Source organism: Cucurbita maxima, unplaced genomic scaffold, assembly GCF_002738345.1.
Source record: "Cucurbita maxima cultivar Rimu unplaced genomic scaffold, Cmax_1.0 Cma_Scf00049, whole genome shotgun sequence".
NCBI classification, from domain to species: domain Eukaryota; kingdom Viridiplantae; phylum Streptophyta; class Magnoliopsida; order Cucurbitales; family Cucurbitaceae; genus Cucurbita; species Cucurbita maxima.
This window is the reverse complement of record NW_019272065.1, coordinates 885,090-903,157: the sequence shown is the minus strand read 5'-3', so window position 1 is coordinate 903,157 and position 18,068 is coordinate 885,090. Positions and strand designations below refer to the sequence as shown.

The following is an 18,068-nucleotide window of genomic DNA, read 5'->3' as shown; positions in this document are numbered from 1 at the left end:
ATAAATTACAAAAACTGAAGTTAAAGAATTAAATTGTTGTTTTCATTCAGTGTAATTTAACCAAATTTTTATGTCATAACTTTGAAATGAACTCAAAAAATATTAACATCTGATGAATTCCTTAACAACTAAACTATGAAAGTTGTTCGAAGCTTAGTCATGATCAGAGTTAGAGTCACGAAGACGAAATACTAATCAGAAAAGGTGTGGTGTGAACAAGTTCAACCATTTTGAATTAAAGCAGCAGGTCAACCAGATGTTCAAATTTTTCAATCCAATGATGCTACGAGAAGGAATTCAACTACAAATAAAAAGTAAACATCACAAAATCTTTCAAGTTTGATACATACTGAGAAGTACCGATAAAGCTTGCTTCAAATGGCTTGTAAACTAACCGCAGCATCTGTTATTTTGAACAAATAAAACATCTCATTTTGAAGTAGCACCAATTCCCCTTTAAGATATCACCTGCAGCAGCCAGCGAATTAACTTGTCAAGCAAATTCCTAAGTTCTAGAGACCAACAATCGCCATAAAGGTGAAAGGATAGAGAAGAAAAAAAATGGAAAACCAAATACATATCTCATCCGTGAAATCAACAATACCCAACTACGAATTTCTGGAATATGAACATAGCCAAGAGAGTGATTTGTATAATAACATCTACGCAAAATGCATATATTCCACAAACTTTGGAACATATGTGAAGAAAAGGAAACAAGCGTAATAAGTCTAATAGCTTTAAGATTACTGTCAAAATTCAGTTACCCTCTATTCATTCCTTCCTACAGATGATTTTGGATTATGTATGATGGATTTTTAGCCTTCCTCTAAAATTGCCTTCCAATCAAATGGGAAAATTAAAGAGTATACTCCCAAAGAATGAAACTACGATGACATATCTGGATGGTCATCGAAGAAAAATCAGCAAGCAATACACGCACATAAACAATCTAGGCCAGTCTTTACCACAACCACACTCAATAAATATAAACAACCCCGATTCAAAAAGAAAGAAAACAAGTGATAAAATGTACAATTCTCATTAATGATTTATAACTTTTCAGACGAAAACCACAAATCAAAAGAAAAATCGAAATTGTATCGAACACTAGATTTCATTCATATGCAAATCAAAAGTGCGGGGCGTGGGATAGTAAATTAGGGTTCCGAGAAAATACCGATTGTGCCTCTTGTAGAAAGGAGACTGCTTCACCTCTTCCTCTGAAAATCAAACGTCAAAAGGATCAACACAATTAGAAGTAAAGGAATCGAATTCAATCCAAAAAAAAAAAAAAAAAAAAAAAAATCGATCATCATACCAGAAAGTCCGGCGGTCATCTTGGTAATAAGGGCCCCAGTTATGGCGAAACCAACAAGGAACGGCCAGTTCCTCTTCCACTCTCGCCTGAAAAACACCGGCCATGGATCGAACTTCCTCATCTTCCTTCGACTGTCTGCGTTCGTCGTCTGGATTCTCTTTCACAAATGAAAACGGGGACTTCTTCGCTCAGATCTTGCTTGTTTATAAAGAGAGGAGGACTGAAAAGGCTCGGCCCACATAAATCTTAATGGGCTTGCTTTCAAGAACCCAATATTACAACTGGGCCAAGCCCAAGCTGATGTACAAAACTTTTAAATAATTGGCCCAAGTTGGGTAATTTTTAATTTTGTCTTTATTCTTATCAGTTTCTTTAGTAAATAATTTAAACCAATAATAATAATAGTATTTTTGGAAAGGTAATTGATTAATTAATTTAAACTTTTGAAGTATTTAAAAACTAATTACATTATTTCTGTTTAGTAAAATTAAATTTAGAAGGTTGCTGTACAGTCTGTTTAATTCAATTATCTAAATATTAATAAAGAGAAATCTTAAAGAATTAGATTCTTCTTTTTTTTTAATATTATAATATTCATAAATTCGATTTATTTTTTACCAACAAAAAAAAATTAGCACAAAATTGATATATTGAAAAAAAAAACGATCATTTTGACTAAAAGTTTGAAACTTTGAATTTTTACTTAATAAAAAAAAAAGGTCGGTTTTACCTAATTCAATCACTTCAACGAATCCGTTTGTGGTAAAAAATTTAATTTACTAATGGATCGAATAGGTACTTAGAATACATAGTTACAATAATTAGTTAAAAGTAAATTAGAAAAGAACAAAATGGTGTCGTGGTGTAGTTGGTTATCACGTCAGTCTAACACACTGAAGGTCTCCGGTTCGAATCCGGGCGACGCCACATATTTTTATTCAATTTTATAATTTATTTATCTTAAAATTAGGCCCAATAAAAGATCTGAACGGACCCATATTGTTCGAATAATACAAAATGATTTTTTGGTCAATTTTTTAATGGAATATATTCATTAAGTGGGCCATGGCGTTGAAAAGTTTGATTGGTAGTGGAGTCAAATAAGTTGATCCAATTAAAAGTGAAAATAGACAGCATTTATACATCCTTAATATTTCCAAATTCTGTTTGTAATTTATGTATACTTCTATACATTTCCATCACAATTATTAGAATTTTAAAATAAAATTTGAACTCTTTTTTAATTAGAATATCAAACCCATGGATCATTTTTATTCTTAGAAAATTGAGCTCTGAATTTTCTACTCTTCTTGTCTTTTTAAATTTAATTATTATGGAATTTTCTGCGTGGATTATTGTTATTTTTTTAAATCAAATGATATGGACCACGACCAAAGAATTTACATACCTCAAGGTCCAATTACAAGGACGAGAGCCAGTAAGCTACAACAAACTTTTTACACTTATATTCAAGTATGGTGAGCTCATAAAATGAAATTCTATAAATAGTTGGAGACCTCCTTATATGCTGTGCAAAGTTGAGCTTCAATTAATGAACTCCTAAATTCCAAAATATGACTAACAAACTCATTTCATTCATTGCACTATTTAATTATAATTAAAATATTTTTCTCATATTTAACCTAGTTTTTAATATAAGACTTAAGGTTATACTGTAACTCACATAGATTACCATATTCCACCGTTAACTAGTCATGTCATATTAACCTAGTTTTTAATATAAGACTTAAATGTTATATTGTAACTCATATAGATTACCATATTCCACCGTTGATTAACCATTTTAATATGGAGGTTATGAGTATTTCTAGTCAATTTAATTTGGGAGTTATGCAATTAAGTTGTAAAGACATTTTAAAATTAAAAAGAATAGACTTTCTATTTTGTAGCTTCGTTGAGAGCTAAATTTTATTTGCAAATTCTTGTGTTTATAACTTATAGTAATTCAAGTGGTATTGATCAAATTTGTTGTGAAGTGATTCGAATCGATATTGATCATCAATGTAATCCATTCCATCATTTCTCTTGGGTTGATTCCATATCGTCAAGCCAAGTTTGTTTCGAAAAGAAAAAGAAAATATATTGATATTTAGATAATAGTGCTGTTTGGTAGGATTTTTATATGAGACTATATTAAAATTATGTATTATTTCAATAATGCCTTTATCTAATTTGAAATAATTTATATTTTAATTTAGCAGAACTAATTTTAATTTTTATAACATTTTTGTCTTTATTTATTATTATTTTTTTATTTATCAATTTAGCTTATTTAATTCTATATGTTATTTTGTAAAACCAAATTTGAGAATTTTAATAAAATATTTAATATTAAAATTTATTTTTCATTTTAACTTTAAATACTTTATACTTTTTTAAAAATATTTTTTATTTTAGGATTATATATACACATATATATATATATACAGAGAAATCATCTTATGGTATTTTATATATTGGAATTTTTCACTTTAGATTAGTGTTGAAAAATAATTAAGATATATATCATATAATTTAACTTTTTTTTTAATGTAAATAAAATACATAAATGTAATGACAGTTAGGTAAATTTTCTTTTAGTAAAGGATTCTTATGCTAATTTCTTTTAATTACAAAATACAAAAAAGAAAAAAAAAGTAACTAAAATATACCTAATAAATAAAGTTAGACGACTATCGTCGTTTTAGAAACGTGTGGGTCACGAAGACACCATAAATTTTTAAATATTTTTTGTATTAAGCATCTTAAAAATACGAGACGTCAAGCATCTTGAGATGCTAAGATGTATGTACATCCCTTCTATAGTCTTTGAAGACTAATTAATACCCGAGACTATTTCATTATTCTTGTAATAAAAAGATTTAATTTGTATATTCTATCCGATTAATTTTAAATATTAAATTTTTAGAGAGATTTTCATAATTCCTAGATAAATTAGTTTTTTTCAAGTCTAATATTCTAATTATAATATAATTTGAATTTAATCGAATATTACATTTTTTAAAATTTAATTTACATTTTAAAAGTTTTTAGGATAGCTGCTTGTCCAAACAGGGTTGAAAAAGGGAGTGAGAAAGAAAATTCCCTTGCTCTACCCCACGTACACGTGGCTAATTAATAGCCACATCATCTCCCCTGACATTTGGAAACTAAAAAATGTTTGTTTTTTATTTTTTATTTTTAGATTAATAATTACATATAAAATCAAATCATCGACGTTTAAAATGATATTATTAATCCAATGGTCACAATAAAATTAAAGAATAGTAAAAAAATCAACTACAAAAATCTTAATTAATCAAAGTGATAAATGAAATAAGATAACGCCATATATTATCATTAATATTTAAACTAATAAATTATTTAAAAAATAATAAAATATACATTTTTCGAAGAGTCTTTCAATTTCATAATTTTTGAAAAATAGAATATGAGAATAAAAAAAAAAATTAAAACAGCATTTTCAAACATATCTTTTGACTTTAATGTCTTTTCTATACATATATATATATATATATATATATATATATATATATATATATATATATATATACACACACAAATATGGAGATTCACTCTTTTATCTTTGACTATGGAAATTTTTATTCTTTTATTCTATTTAAAAAATTTATGAAATTTAGGTTAAATTTCGATAATTTCATTTGCTTATTTATTTATATATTTTAAGTTAAAAAAAAAAAAAAAACTTATTATGTCTTGTATTGAGGAGGGTAGAATTGGAAACAGAAAGTTGACATTAGGTCAACTAGAATTGAAATTAGTTAGTAGTTTGGAGGAAATTTACTTATAACATCATTCCAAATTACAAATTTAATTTAGCCTTCTAATTTTAAAAATATTAAAATTTAGTTATATAATTTGATTTTAAAAAATAAGGAAAAATTTGACTACCGAACCAAAACTTGTCCTAATGTCATTTATCTACCGAGTCGAATCAGTTCATACTGTACATATTATTTATTAAAAAAAAATACAATGTTACTCATCCAAGTTTAAAACACAATTTTATTAAATTATATATATATAACTAATTTATTAAAAAAAAAAAGATAATTAAATTTTAAAAAATAAAATATAATTAAAATTCAAACCATTTGGGGATTAAGTTGTTCTATAAATTATATCAATACACTCCAAGGGAATGATAAAAGATTAGTTCCAAACTCCCAACCAATAAAAACAGTAAAGATTTGCAGAGAGGAGGACGACGATGAAAGTGAACATAACCTCCATTAAAACCGCCTCTAACGGCGTCTGGCAAGGCGACAACCCCCTCAATTTCGCCTTCCCTCTCTTAATCCTTCAATCTGTTTTAATCCTCCTCCTCACGCGCCTCCTCGCCGCCATCCTCAAGCCCCTCCGCCAGCCCAAAGTCATCGCCGAAATCCTCGTAAGTTCATTTCTTTGTTCTGATTCTGATTCTGCCACTTTTTGACTCTGTTAATGGAGGATTTTTGAATTTCAGGGCGGGATTCTTCTGGGTCCCTCTGTTTTTGGTCGGAATCAAGCTTATTTGAACTGGGTTTTTCCGGATTGGAGTACACAGATTCTTGAAACGGTTGCTAGTATTGGGTTGTTGTTCTTTTTGTTTTTGGTTGGATTGGAACTCGATTTGTCCTCTGTTCGCCGTAGCGGGCGGCGGGCTTTTGGAATCGCCGTCGCTGGAATCGCCGTCCCTTTCCTCTCTGGCACCGGTGTCGCCTTTGTACTCCGTAAAACCGTCGACGGTGCCGATAACGTCGGGTACTGGCAATTTGTTGTGTTCATCGGCGTTGCTCTGTCCATTACTGCTTTTCCTGTTCTGACGCGCATTTTAGCGGAGCTTAAGCTTCTCACCACCGAAGTCGGCGAGATTGCCATGGCGGCCGCCGCATTTAACGACATGGCTGCTTGGATTCTCCTCGCACTCGCCATTGCTCTAACGGGCAACGATAACTCTGTTACAGTACAGAGAAGTTCGTTAGTTTCCGTGTGGGTCCTACTCTCTGGAGCTGGATTTGTCGTTTTCATGATGACGGTGGTCCGACCAGGAATGAAGTGGGTTGGACAGCGGTGTTCGTACGAGGATGACGCGGTCGAGGAGGGGTATGTCTGTTTGACGTTGATCGGAGTGTTGGTTTGTGGGTTTGTGACCGATTTGATCGGAATTCATTCGATTTTCGGGGGTTTTGTGTTTGGATTGACGGTGGCGAAGGAGGGGAGATTTGCGGAGAGATTGATCGAGAGGATTGAGGATTTCGTGTCGGGGCTTCTCCTTCCTCTGTATTTTGCGTCGAGTGGGTTGAAGACGAATGTGACGAAGATCAACGGCGGAAAATCATGGGGGCTGCTGGCGCTGGTTATTTCCACGGCGTGTGCAGGGAAGATTCTGGCGACGTTTGCGGCGGCGATGGCGTTTTTCATGCCGGCGAGGGAGGCGATGGCTTTGGGATTGCTTATGAACACTAAAGGCTTGGTGGAACTCATCGTGCTCAATATTGGGAAGGAGAAAAAGGTCAGTTTACTCAATAAAGCACAAAATCTAATGGTTTTTTTTCAATTTTAATATTTTAATTATTATAATATAATAAAATATTAAATGGGTGTGTTGGTGTGGGGTTAAAATGAACAACGTTTGATGACATTGAAAGAAGACATGTTTGGTCTTGGAACTGTTACATTGTCCTAGGAAACATTGGCCCTAATAAAGTAAGGAAAATGAAAGTATATCATTATGAGACACATACATGTTCTCAATTGAGGCTTTGCTAAGCTTTATTTATTCAACTTTCACGAACAAATGTTTTTTTTTAATGTGATGGGTCGGTTATAAATTGGGTCGGGTCGGTTTTATTCTTTAGTATAATTATTAGATAGGTCCATAGGGCGAGATAAATAAGCCTTCCTCATCCCTTATTATGTTTCTATCTCTATCCTACGAAATTCTCCATTTATTCATGCGAGAATCAAATTGAGATTCACGGTTAGATTCATAAGAATCAGAGTTTTCATAGCATTTTCGGTAAACACGGATTGTTCGTCCAATTTTGGGGAGGTGGGAAGGTGGGAAGGTATTTGTGGGTGAGAATTTGTTTAGAGAGAGCAAGTTCGTTAAAAAAAATGGAATATCCAAATTGAATGAGAATCTTATTTGGGTGGAGGGTAAATGAATATATGAATATATGTATAACATTTTGAAACTGTGAGGCTGATGGCTATACGTAACAGTCAAAAGCAGACAATATCTGCTAGCAGTATGCTTGGACTGTTATAAATGGTATCAGAGTTAAGCACTAAGCGGTGTGCTAATGAGAACGTCATGTCTCGAAAAGAAGTGAATTATGAAATCCCACATCGGTTAGATAGAGAGAAGAATGAAACATTTTTTTATAAGGGTGTGGATACTTCACTTCTTCCAAATAGACAAGTTTTAGAACATTTTAAATACTAATGGTCTTATGTAATAGACCAAAGCAGATAATATTAGTAAGAAATCTGATGAAATTAAGATGTGTCAAAACAAATAGGTTCTCAACGAAGAAGTATTCGCCATATTAGTGTTAATGGCACTATTCACAACATTCATCACCACCCCCACCGTGATGGCAATCTACAAGCCAGCCCGCGCCGCCGCCGCCACCCAAACCCACCGCAAACTCCGCCACCTCTCCGCCGCCGGGAACTCCACCAAGGACAGGTCACTAACAATCCTAGCCTGCCTCCACAGCTTAGGCAACGTACCTGCCCTCATCAGCCTGACCGAGTCAACTCGCAGCACCAAAACCTCGTCCCTCAAACTCTTCGTCATGCACCTCGTCGAACTCACCGAGCGCTCCTCCTCAATCCTAATGGCACAACGCGCCCGCAAGAACGGCTTCCCTTTCTTTGCCAGGTTCCGCAAGGCCAGCGAGTGGCACGACCAGATGGCCGCCGCCTTCCAGGCCTATATCCAGTTGGGCCGGGTCAAGGTCCGGCCCACCACAGCGGTCTCTTCCTTGACCACAATGCACGAGGACATCTGCGGCGTGGCGGACGATAAGAGAGTGGCGATGATCATCTTGCCGTTTCATCGGAATTGGAGGACGGTCAGCGGCGTGGAGGAGAATATGGGCCATGGGTGGAGAGTTGTGAACCAGCGGGTGCTGAAGAGTGCGCCTTGCTCGGTGGCGGTTCTTGTGGACCGGGGGTTAGGAGCGGTGGTTGGTGCGGCACAGAGGATTTGTGTGATGTTTTTTGGTGGTCCTGATGACCGAGAGGCGCTGGAATTGGGTGGACGGATGGCGGAGCATCCGGCGGTGAAGGTCACGGTGGTGAGGTTTCGGGCGTCGCCGCCGTCGGATGGAGTGGAGGGTAGTAAGGTCATTTCGCGACATATGTATTCTAAATCTAGCGACAGTCATTATAGCTTCTCCACTGCTCCAATAAACTGGGAAAAAGAAAAGGTACTTTTTTTTTTTTTTCGTTAAATCATTTCAAAAACAATTTAATGTTTAATTTCCAAATATTAATTAAATTTAATGTTCTGAAATAAATGCAAAAAAACAGGTGCTAGATGAAGCAGCAATAGCAGAATTCAGAGCTAAATGGGATGCAACAGCTGAGTACACAGAAAAGGAAGCCACCGACACGAACACGATAGTTGAAGGGGTGGTCGGGATCGGAAAGGAAGGCGGTTTCGACCTAATTGTGGTCGGGAAGGGTCGGGTTCCGTCAAGAATGGTGGCAAAACTAGCAGACCGGGCAGCGGAGCACTCGGAGTTAGGGCCGGTCGGGGACATATTGAGCAGCTCCGGCAGGGGAATAGTATCTTCAATTCTAGTAATTCAACAACACGAAGAAGAAGAAACTCCAGCATTGAATAAGCAGTCTTTCTCAATCAGAGGAGCTTCCATTAATGTATAAAAATCATAATTGTTACACTAAACTTTGATATATATCTCGATGTTTATCAAAAGAAGCCTAAATCGTCCCCACCGGATAGAAAAAATTGTTTTCCGAAGAAAAAAAAAAGGCTATCAATCTAATTTAACTCGATGCATAAGACTATATATATATATATATATATATGTTAGTAAGTTGGGCTTTCATACCGAAGGGGCCTGCACAAGTATGGCCCAGTTCAGAATGGGCCCATCAGAGGGAGTCATCGTCGGCCCAAAGGCCCAAGGCCCGAACAAAGCAAGCCGACCCGGCTACTACAACCGCGGCGAAAATAGGAGGCACGATCAGATCAATTCCGGATTTCCTAAACAGATTATCCGGAACGCAGACGACGTCTCCCGGAAAATTCATCGGAACCCTAACGAATCCAGCGGCCTTGCAGTGTGAAGCAAAAGACGAGGACGGAGAAATTGCGGAGGCGAAGGCGAGCTCGGGCGCGAAGGAGGCGGCGGCGACGGTGAGCGTCAAGAGAATCGTCCAGGAGGCGGAGTAGACAAGAAGCGGCCACCGCGATCGGAGACGACGGTACAGTAATCGGAGCATTTTCTTAGTTGAGATGTGGAGAAGAGGAAGGCGAGTGGACGTGGTTTGATTGATGAGCAGAATATTATTAGGGGTAAAGACGATGGATTAGGTTTTGACTGAGGTTTGATGATGACGCCATTGGTGGTTGAAATGGAGAAGATGTGTGTGTAGGGGATTTGATCCTCCACTTTTTTTTTTTTTTTTTAAACATTTCAAGTTTTATTAAATATATATTTTTTATATAAAAAAAAAAAACCAATAATGACGTTGAAATTAATTAAGAAATTAGGTGGAGTTTGGTGTATAAATTTGTAATTTATTGTATGAAGCTTTTAATTGTTTATGAACTAACAATCCATCTAATTCAACCTCCTTTTCTAGTTAACCTAATAACCACTCTTAAATCTCAAAAATCTCCTTGGGACCTGCCCCTAAGGTTGTATGGGTTGGGTTGGATTGAGTTACCTACCAATTATTCAACCAACCCAAACTTTTGGTTGATCCAAAAAAAATTCCTCAACACAACCCAACTCGAACCATGTACATCTATCATAATAATACTATTTGTCACAGTCGTACTTTTCTTGATAGCAAACATTACGATTGTGAGACACTCACTCCCAATACTCAATAATTCAAGCCAAATTGGATTTGCGTCGCCTACAACGTATGCTCAAGCCTCTAGCCCCGTTTTGAGAATAAAGTTTTAGAAAATAAGAAGAGAGAGATTTTCGAGAGCAAGTTTGAAAGTAAGAATGAAGGATGATTTGAAAGCAATGTTTATATAACTATAAACAAAAGACAACACAACGAGTTAAATAGCATATAATTTTTCGAGAATGAAAGATGATTTGAAAGCAACATTATATAACTATAAATAAAATGCAACCCAACAATTTAAATAACATATAACTTATGAGAATAAAAGATATTTGAAAGCAACATTATATAACTATAAATAAAAGGGAACACAACGATTTAAAACTTTTCGGGTAGGGTAGAGAGAATTTGACAACTAGTTGCATCCCTTATAGTACATTTTGAGGCGATTCAAGTTTGGCAGACCTAGACATAATTTTGTCGAATGGTCATATAAAATCAAGGGAGGAGACAACTAGTAAAGAATTCCTATAGAAAATGACGGAGGGACTGAAGATAAATTTTTCTTGTTACCCTATTGAGAACGAGGGATGGACTGAGGATAAATTTTTCTTCTTTAAGTAAACAAGGGCGGAGAAGGATTCTATTTCCCATCACACCACCCCCACCCGAATCCCCACCTTGCCTTATAGTGAGACATACCATCTAAAGTGTCGTTAGTCTGCCGAAGCACCATTTAAATGATCAAAGCTTTATATCATCGACTAAAAAGTTAGAAATTTAAATTTGAACTCACCCGGTTGTTGATGATAAGATTAGCGTATTCAGCAGCAGAAATGAACCTGTAATACTTCTACTGATTTTCATTACATTCACTGAAACATCCTGTTCTTAGTTCGACACACAAGAACACATCATTTTCATCTTCCTCGATAAGTTTTTCTGGGATACAAATCATCCAAGATACCTCCAAGAGTCGACAATGCATCGTGAAACTTTCGGATTTTAAGGAAACCCCTTATCGTTGAGATCTCGCTCTCTAAGAATTTAGCTTTCTCCATTATCATATCAACAAGCTTCACAAGTGTATCCTCCATGCCTAAAGTACAGAGACCTTCAGCCAACATAACAAACGATGAGATTTCAGGTATATTTCCTTTCTCTATCATCTCAACCGTGAAGTCCACGGCTTCTCCGATCGGTCCTCCGCCATTGCAGAGACCTCGATAAACTATCTTATACGTTATTGCATCCGGGGGAGCAGCCTTCTCCGACATCTCTCTGAAAAGTCTCATGGCTTCAAGAGTTCTGTTCCGTTTGAACAATGCTTGGATAACAGGATTATAGGCCTGTGGTGTTAGAACCATCCCTTTCATTTGAATTGATCGGAGAAGCCGACTCGCAACCTGAACTCTTCCTGCCCTACAGAGACCACCGATAAGCGTCCCGTATGTGACGATGTCGGGATCACATCCACTCGAGGCCATAGTTTGAACTATATCCGCCGCCTTTTTAATGTCACCGGTCTTGCAAAAGTGAGTGAGAAGTGAATTGTAGGTGAATTTATCAGGCTTCAAGCCCTCCATTATCATTTGATCCATCAAATGAGCAGCATCCTCCACTCTCCTGCTTTTACAAAGGCCATCAATAAGGATGTTGTAGGTCACTGAATCCCTTGAAACGCCTTGAAGTTCCATCTCATCAAATATCTCCTCTGCTTCTTCAATCCTCTTGTTCTTACAAAACCCATCAATCAATGTATTATAGATGACTACGTTACGAGCACAGCCGCTCGTCTCCATTTCTTTTAGCAGATTTAAAGCTTCCACCAGTTTCCCGCTCGAACAAAGACTGCCAATCAACATATTGTACGTAAACTCGTCAGGTCGACATCCTTTACCCTTCATTTCCTCGAAAAGGTCCATAGCATTCCTGTGACTGCTAGACATACAGAGACCCTGTATCAAGGAATTGAATGTGCACACATCAGGTAAAATTCCCTTGCTTGTAAGAAGACGAGCTATTTCAGTTGCCTCTTCGACTCGATTCTCCTTACACAAGGAGCTAATTAGAATATTATACGTGACAGAGTTCGGAGAGCAGTCCCTCGAAACCATCTGATCCAGAAGTTTCACTGCCTCCTCAATTTCACCCAGCTTACACAGTCCAGAAATCAGAGAGTTGTATGTGTATATATCTGGATCAAGTCCTTCTAAAAGCATTGCATCTACAACTTCCATGGCATGCTTAGGATGCCCGACCTTGCATAAACCATTCACGAGAGTATTATACGTAAACTGGTCGGGACAAAATCCTTCGTTCACCGCTTCTTGAATGAAACTCAAGGCTTGATCAATCCTACCCTGCTTGCAAAACCCATTAATCAAGACATTAACAGTGACATCAGTACAAGAACACCCATATTCTACCATCTGTTCTTTAATTCTCAGTGCACCATCAAAATTCCCCTCCTCAATGTATCCTTGCATTATAGTTGTGAATGTGGTCTCATCTGGAGACAAGCCATAACTTGGCATCTCTTCCATCATCAAAATGGCAGGCCTAATCTGATGAGCCTTGCAAAGGGCATTTATCAGAATGTTAAACGTCGTAACATCGTGCCTAATTCGTCTTCTAACCATGCTGGAATGTGCAGATTCAACAAGTTTAAGCTTGTTGGCATCCACAAGAACATTTAACAGTACATTATAGAAACGGGTATCAGGCTTTATCCTATATTCATCCTCCATTACTTTGACAATGTTCATAACTTCATCATACAGCTCAAAATTCGCATAACTCTCAACAAAAATCAAGAAAATACCTCTATCAATCTCACAACCAGAAAGCTTCATCTCCTCCAAGACGCGCCTCATGTACTCGAACGACCCTACCTTTCCAAGCTTGCGAAGAATCTCCTCGTAAACCGATGAACTGGGCACGAAGTTACGCTGCTTTGAAGCCCAATTGAAGATGCGAAGCGCCGAAACTTCATCGGTCTGGCGACGTAAGGTCTCGATAAGCTGCTTGGGAGTGAAATCTGGTGGAAGATGATGAACATTTGGTGAAGACGAAGAAGAATTCGAGGAAGATGATGAGGCGAGCTGGTCGGAAACTGAATTAGAAAAGAAAATGGAAGAATTCGAGATGGGTTTAGAGGGAAAAGAGAGGGGGGAATGAGGAAGAGACCATGGATAGCATTTTACACAAGTGAAAGCCATTGGGGCAATTCGACAAACACTTAATAGTGCAGGAATATTTTGAGAAGGTTCGCCGTTATCTTGAAGAGATCGGAGGGCTCTTAAGGTTTCGCCGCCAACATGGAAGTGAATCTCGGGAATCTGTGATAGAAATCGATGAAGACGATAACGCTGGATGAATTCACGAGCTTGAGCTACCCCTTCTCTCGGACACTGCTAGATTTGCGCTACCATTTCCATTTGATTATTTTTTTTTTTTTGGGGACAAATATTCCGTATTTATATTTGGATAAAATAGGTTTTAATATAGTTTCTATTTGGTCCCTATACACCCATTTTTGGCTATTTATATTACTTTTCTATTAAAAAATTTAATTATTTTAAATTAATTAATTATCACTAATTTTTAATTATTATTCAAATTAATTATAAAAACTACACATCATAATATTTAAATTAATTAATGGAGAGTCAAAAGTAAAAAGTAAAAAGGTAAAAGTTATAAAAGAGAATGACTAAATAGAAACCAAATTCAATGGTAATAATATAATATTTTGAAACTGAAACTAAACTCAAAATTTAATTAAAAAAATGTAACAATTTTAAATCTAAGAATTTAAGAACGAACTCAATATCTGTATATTAACCGTGTATTACTGATAAATCGTAAATTTAGTCCCTAAATGTGTACATAGTTCTCTAGAAAGTTTAATGTCTAAATCTTTTCACGAGCACGTGGGTTTAGGGTTTCATAGCTTTATGGCCCAACTATAGGACTTGAAATTTGGTGAATTTGAGCTTCGAATTCGAGTTTTGTTTAAATTTGATCCTAACCCATATAACTCAGATCGACTAAATTAAGTGTACTTATTTGGACAAACAGGCAAATGAAGACATTAACTTTTGACCTTAAAAGAGTTATGGTGGCTAAAAGTAGCCCGGAGGACTAAAAGTTTCGAGACCGAACTTGCGACGCGGTCGGTCTGCAGGGTCTGCAGTTCTATCGTCTCATGGCAAGGATCTTACTCACAGCTGAGAAGATTTTACAACAGCAAGTTCAGTTCAGACTAGCCCAAATGCAGCCAAAATCAATACTAACATAACTCAATGGGTCTTTCTAATCATAATTGGCACTAAAAAGAGGGGATAAAATGAGAAGACATGAAATGGGTTAAAAAGAAGGAATAAAATGAATATTAGATACAGCATTACTTTCAAAAGCAGCAATCCAAAGTAAAAAAAAACAAGTAGAAATTAGCATATGGTCTTTAGATAATACCTCAGACTCCATATATACTAGCTTTATAGGTATCGAACTCTCTAGACGATCACTCAAGACACGTTAAAAGGAATACCGTGTCGACACGGTAGACGACACACAGATGCATACTTGTTCAAGTAGAACAGAAGATTTCCATGACTCGCAAACTTTAAGCATTTCGATTAGTTTTAGCAGGCTTACGTTTCGTATTCAGTTGGCACGGCTTCGAATAACGTCGAGACCCATCTCGGTTGGATCAGTTGCTTGGAGTTCTACTTGTATTCCATCGAGCTCTCTCTTGAACCTTTCCTTGGAGCTTGCATATATCATCTTGCTTCTGACCCTTGAATTATCAGGAGACCTTCATTTAACGATGTAAATCGGGATTAGATGAAGTATTCGATCGCTGGATGTTATAAAAGAATCGACGTTACCATGCAATGAAGAAAATCCTGCTTTTTTGGCAATTTTCTTCTGTGACAAAGTCGAAATCATAAACAGCATAACGACACTCGTCAGCAGGGAGACTAGCAGCGAAATCCTCGTAACTTTGGCTAGGACCGCCAAGTTTCTCCACGACTACTTGCTTTAGCTTCTCCTCGATCTTAAAGACGATGAAACGATGAGTTCTTTTTGACTTGAGCTCCAAGAATTTTAACTTGCATTCATCGTTCACAGCCATTCCTGATGCTGCATTGGCCTGTAAGATTCATAAAAGAGTGTTCATATCAACACATTTTGATATGAATACAGAAATGTGTGAAAATGATTTCCCCTATTTCTTTGCAGAAGAAAAAGGTAGTGAAAAGGAAAATCACAACTCAAGATTAAACAGTAATTGATATTCTCCTGTTCATGATCCAAGAACATTGATTATTGCAACTGCAAACCTCCATACAACTTTGTTTGTAATTGCCTAAACGCACGGCTAGCAAATATTGTCCGCTTTGGTCCGTTACATATCGTCGTCAGCCTCACGATTTTTTAAAACGCGTCTATTAGGGAGAGGCTTCCATACCCTTATAAAGAATGTTTCGTTCCCTTCTCCAATCGATGTGGGATGTCACAATCCACCCCCTCTTGGGGGCCTAGCGTCTTTTCTGGCACATCGCTTGGTGTCTAGCTTTGATACCATTTATAACGGTCCAAGTGCATTGCTAACAAATATTATCCGCTTTGGCCCGTTACGTATCGCCATCAGCCTCCCAGTTTTAAAATGCGTATACCGATCATAAAACTAAATCATACACTTCTTTCACATAAAATCAATTCCAACACAAACCAGATCAGATATACACAAATCCCAGAGCAAAACTTACACACCAAAACAACTCAAAAAACCAATCCAATCCAGTCCAACCAAACATATTCAAACAATCCAGTCAAGCAGATTCCAGATCAAACACATTTCCCCTCTCAAAATCGGGACAATCAAGACAATCATGAACACAAACCCATCTGCATCAGCACTTTCAACAATTTGACATTCGATGTAATAATGAAAACAAAAAACATAAATCATGGGGTTACCATTTTTGACGTTCGATGGTTGCGGAAGATCACAATGAACAGAGAAATTGAAGAAGATGATTGATATAGAGATAGAGTAATGTTTGTTGAGCGATGAGAGAATGAAAAGAAGAGGGAGTTGAAGAATGGATGAACAAAATTTGGGGGTTACATTCGGTGGTTGAGAGGGTTAATTACGGCGCCAGTGAGTGATTCAAGTACCGCCAGAGGAGCGTGTCGTATTTTGGTGTAAACAAAACGATGATGAGCTTCGGCTTCAACAAAAACCCAATCCGGATAAACTCAAACAAATTCTCAATTAATTAATTAATGGTGAATTATTTAATTCAATTTAGAAATTTATTTTCAAATTTGCAATTAAGTCCCTAGTACTTCATGCTCATATTTTAATAAAATTATATATTTGGGCCTTTGCGTAATTTTCACTTTCTTGTTCCTTTTGGAGTAATTTTCGCTTTTTTGTTCCTTTTTGAGTAATTTTTACTTCTTAAGTCATATATATGAGCCGATTGAGCGACGCCGGCTTAGATATTTGTTGGGCATTGACTGTATTAATTTTGGCTAAATTTTGTTGACTTTGAGTCCAGTCCACAGTCTTTATTTTTGGCTTCCATTACTTTAATCTAATTGTTTTTTTAATGCATTTTTTTAAATACAAAATTAGTTTAAAATTAAAACATTTACATTTTTTAATACATTAAAAATGTTTTGATAAGGACGAGGTCACTTGCAACAACCCAACATATATTGTCCATTTTAGCCCGTCACAGTTTTGGAACGCGTCTATTAGTGAGAGATTCTACATCCTTATAAGAAATGTTTTGTTCTCCTCTCCCACCAAGGTGGGATCTTACAATCCACTACCTTGGGGGCACGCCGTCCAATATCTTGTCTCTGATACCATTTGAAACAACTCAAGCCCACAATTAGTAAATATTGTCCGTTTTGACTCGTTATGTATTGTCGTCAGCCTCACGGTTTTAAAATGCGTCTATTAGGAAGAGATTTTCACATTTTTATAATAAATGCTTCTTTCCCATCGATGTGAGATCTCATATCGCTGCAATGTTAGATGAAGATAATTGTCGTAGTGATCTCCATAGACAAGTAGTGGCAATGGCCACATAGAGGAAGACGATGATTATCGAAGGTCGGTAATGGCAGCAAGTGCTAGCGATTGGACAATGGCGGTGGTGGCAGGCACTAGCAGTGAGGATGAGCGGTAGAGAGAGAGGCTTCAACAACAGGTGAGTAGTGCATGTCATATATACATACATACAGGCTTCAATGACGGGTGATGGGTGCGTGCCATATATACATATACATACATGCATACACACGCTTCAACAATAGGTGATGGGTGCGTGTCATATATACATATACATACATACGCCCACACGCTTCAACAATGAGTGATGGGTAATACATATACATACATACATACACACGCTTCAACAATGGGTGATGGGTGCATGCCATATATACATATACATACATACATACGCTTCAACAATGGGTGATGGGTGCGTGCCATATATACATATACATACATACATACACACGCTTCAACAATGGGTGATGGGTGCATGCCACATATACATATACATACATACACATGCTTCAACAATGGGTGATGGGTGCGTGCCATATATACATATACATACATACA

General features: G+C 36.6%; 5 protein-coding genes and 1 non-coding gene across 6 annotated transcripts; 2 read left to right on the top strand and 4 right to left on the bottom strand.

The window, feature by feature from the left end:
• Positions 1 to 192: 192 nt before the first annotated feature.
• LOC111471274 lies at positions 193 to 1,526 on the bottom strand. The gene is made up of 3 exons (XM_023116997.1): positions 1,322 to 1,526; positions 1,181 to 1,223; positions 193 to 468 (listed from the first exon to the last, which is right to left on the bottom strand). Exons 1-3 carry the CDS (start codon positions 1,440 to 1,442, stop codon positions 465 to 467), a joined length of 168 nt encoding a protein of 55 aa, XP_022972765.1. The 5' UTR covers positions 1,443 to 1,526; the 3' UTR covers positions 193 to 464.
• A 648-nt stretch (positions 1,527 to 2,174) lies between these two features.
• On the top strand, positions 2,175 to 2,248 carry TRNAV-AAC. The gene has a single exon. It is a non-coding gene; the product is annotated as a tRNA-Val (tRNA).
• A 3,243-nt stretch (positions 2,249 to 5,491) lies between these two features.
• LOC111471242 (cation/H(+) antiporter 20-like) lies at positions 5,492 to 9,320 on the top strand. Its single transcript, XM_023116958.1, has 4 exons — positions 5,492 to 5,753; positions 5,829 to 6,857; positions 7,870 to 8,784; positions 8,888 to 9,320. Exons 1-4 carry the CDS (start codon positions 5,574 to 5,576, stop codon positions 9,242 to 9,244), a joined length of 2,481 nt encoding a protein of 826 aa, XP_022972726.1. The 5' UTR covers positions 5,492 to 5,573; the 3' UTR covers positions 9,245 to 9,320.
• On the bottom strand, positions 9,073 to 10,017 carry LOC111471253. The gene is made up of 2 exons (XM_023116970.1): positions 9,433 to 10,017; positions 9,073 to 9,157 (listed from the first exon to the last, which is right to left on the bottom strand). Exon 1 carries the CDS (start codon positions 9,824 to 9,826, stop codon positions 9,476 to 9,478), a length of 351 nt encoding a protein of 116 aa, XP_022972738.1. The 5' UTR covers positions 9,827 to 10,017; the 3' UTR covers positions 9,073 to 9,157; positions 9,433 to 9,475.
• A 1,132-nt stretch (positions 10,018 to 11,149) lies between these two features.
• LOC111471244 (pentatricopeptide repeat-containing protein At3g53700, chloroplastic) lies at positions 11,150 to 13,862 on the bottom strand. Its single transcript, XM_023116959.1, has one exon. It carries the CDS (start codon positions 13,627 to 13,629, stop codon positions 11,329 to 11,331), a length of 2,301 nt encoding a protein of 766 aa, XP_022972727.1. The 5' UTR covers positions 13,630 to 13,862; the 3' UTR covers positions 11,150 to 11,328.
• Positions 13,863 to 14,845: 983 nt separating this feature from the next.
• On the bottom strand, positions 14,846 to 16,670 carry LOC111471251 (actin-depolymerizing factor 1-like). The gene is made up of 3 exons (XM_023116969.1): positions 16,400 to 16,670; positions 15,304 to 15,569; positions 14,846 to 15,230 (listed from the first exon to the last, which is right to left on the bottom strand). Exons 1-3 carry the CDS (start codon positions 16,400 to 16,402, stop codon positions 15,080 to 15,082), a joined length of 420 nt encoding a protein of 139 aa, XP_022972737.1. The 5' UTR covers positions 16,403 to 16,670; the 3' UTR covers positions 14,846 to 15,079.
• Between the last annotated feature and the right edge of the window lie 1,398 nt (positions 16,671 to 18,068).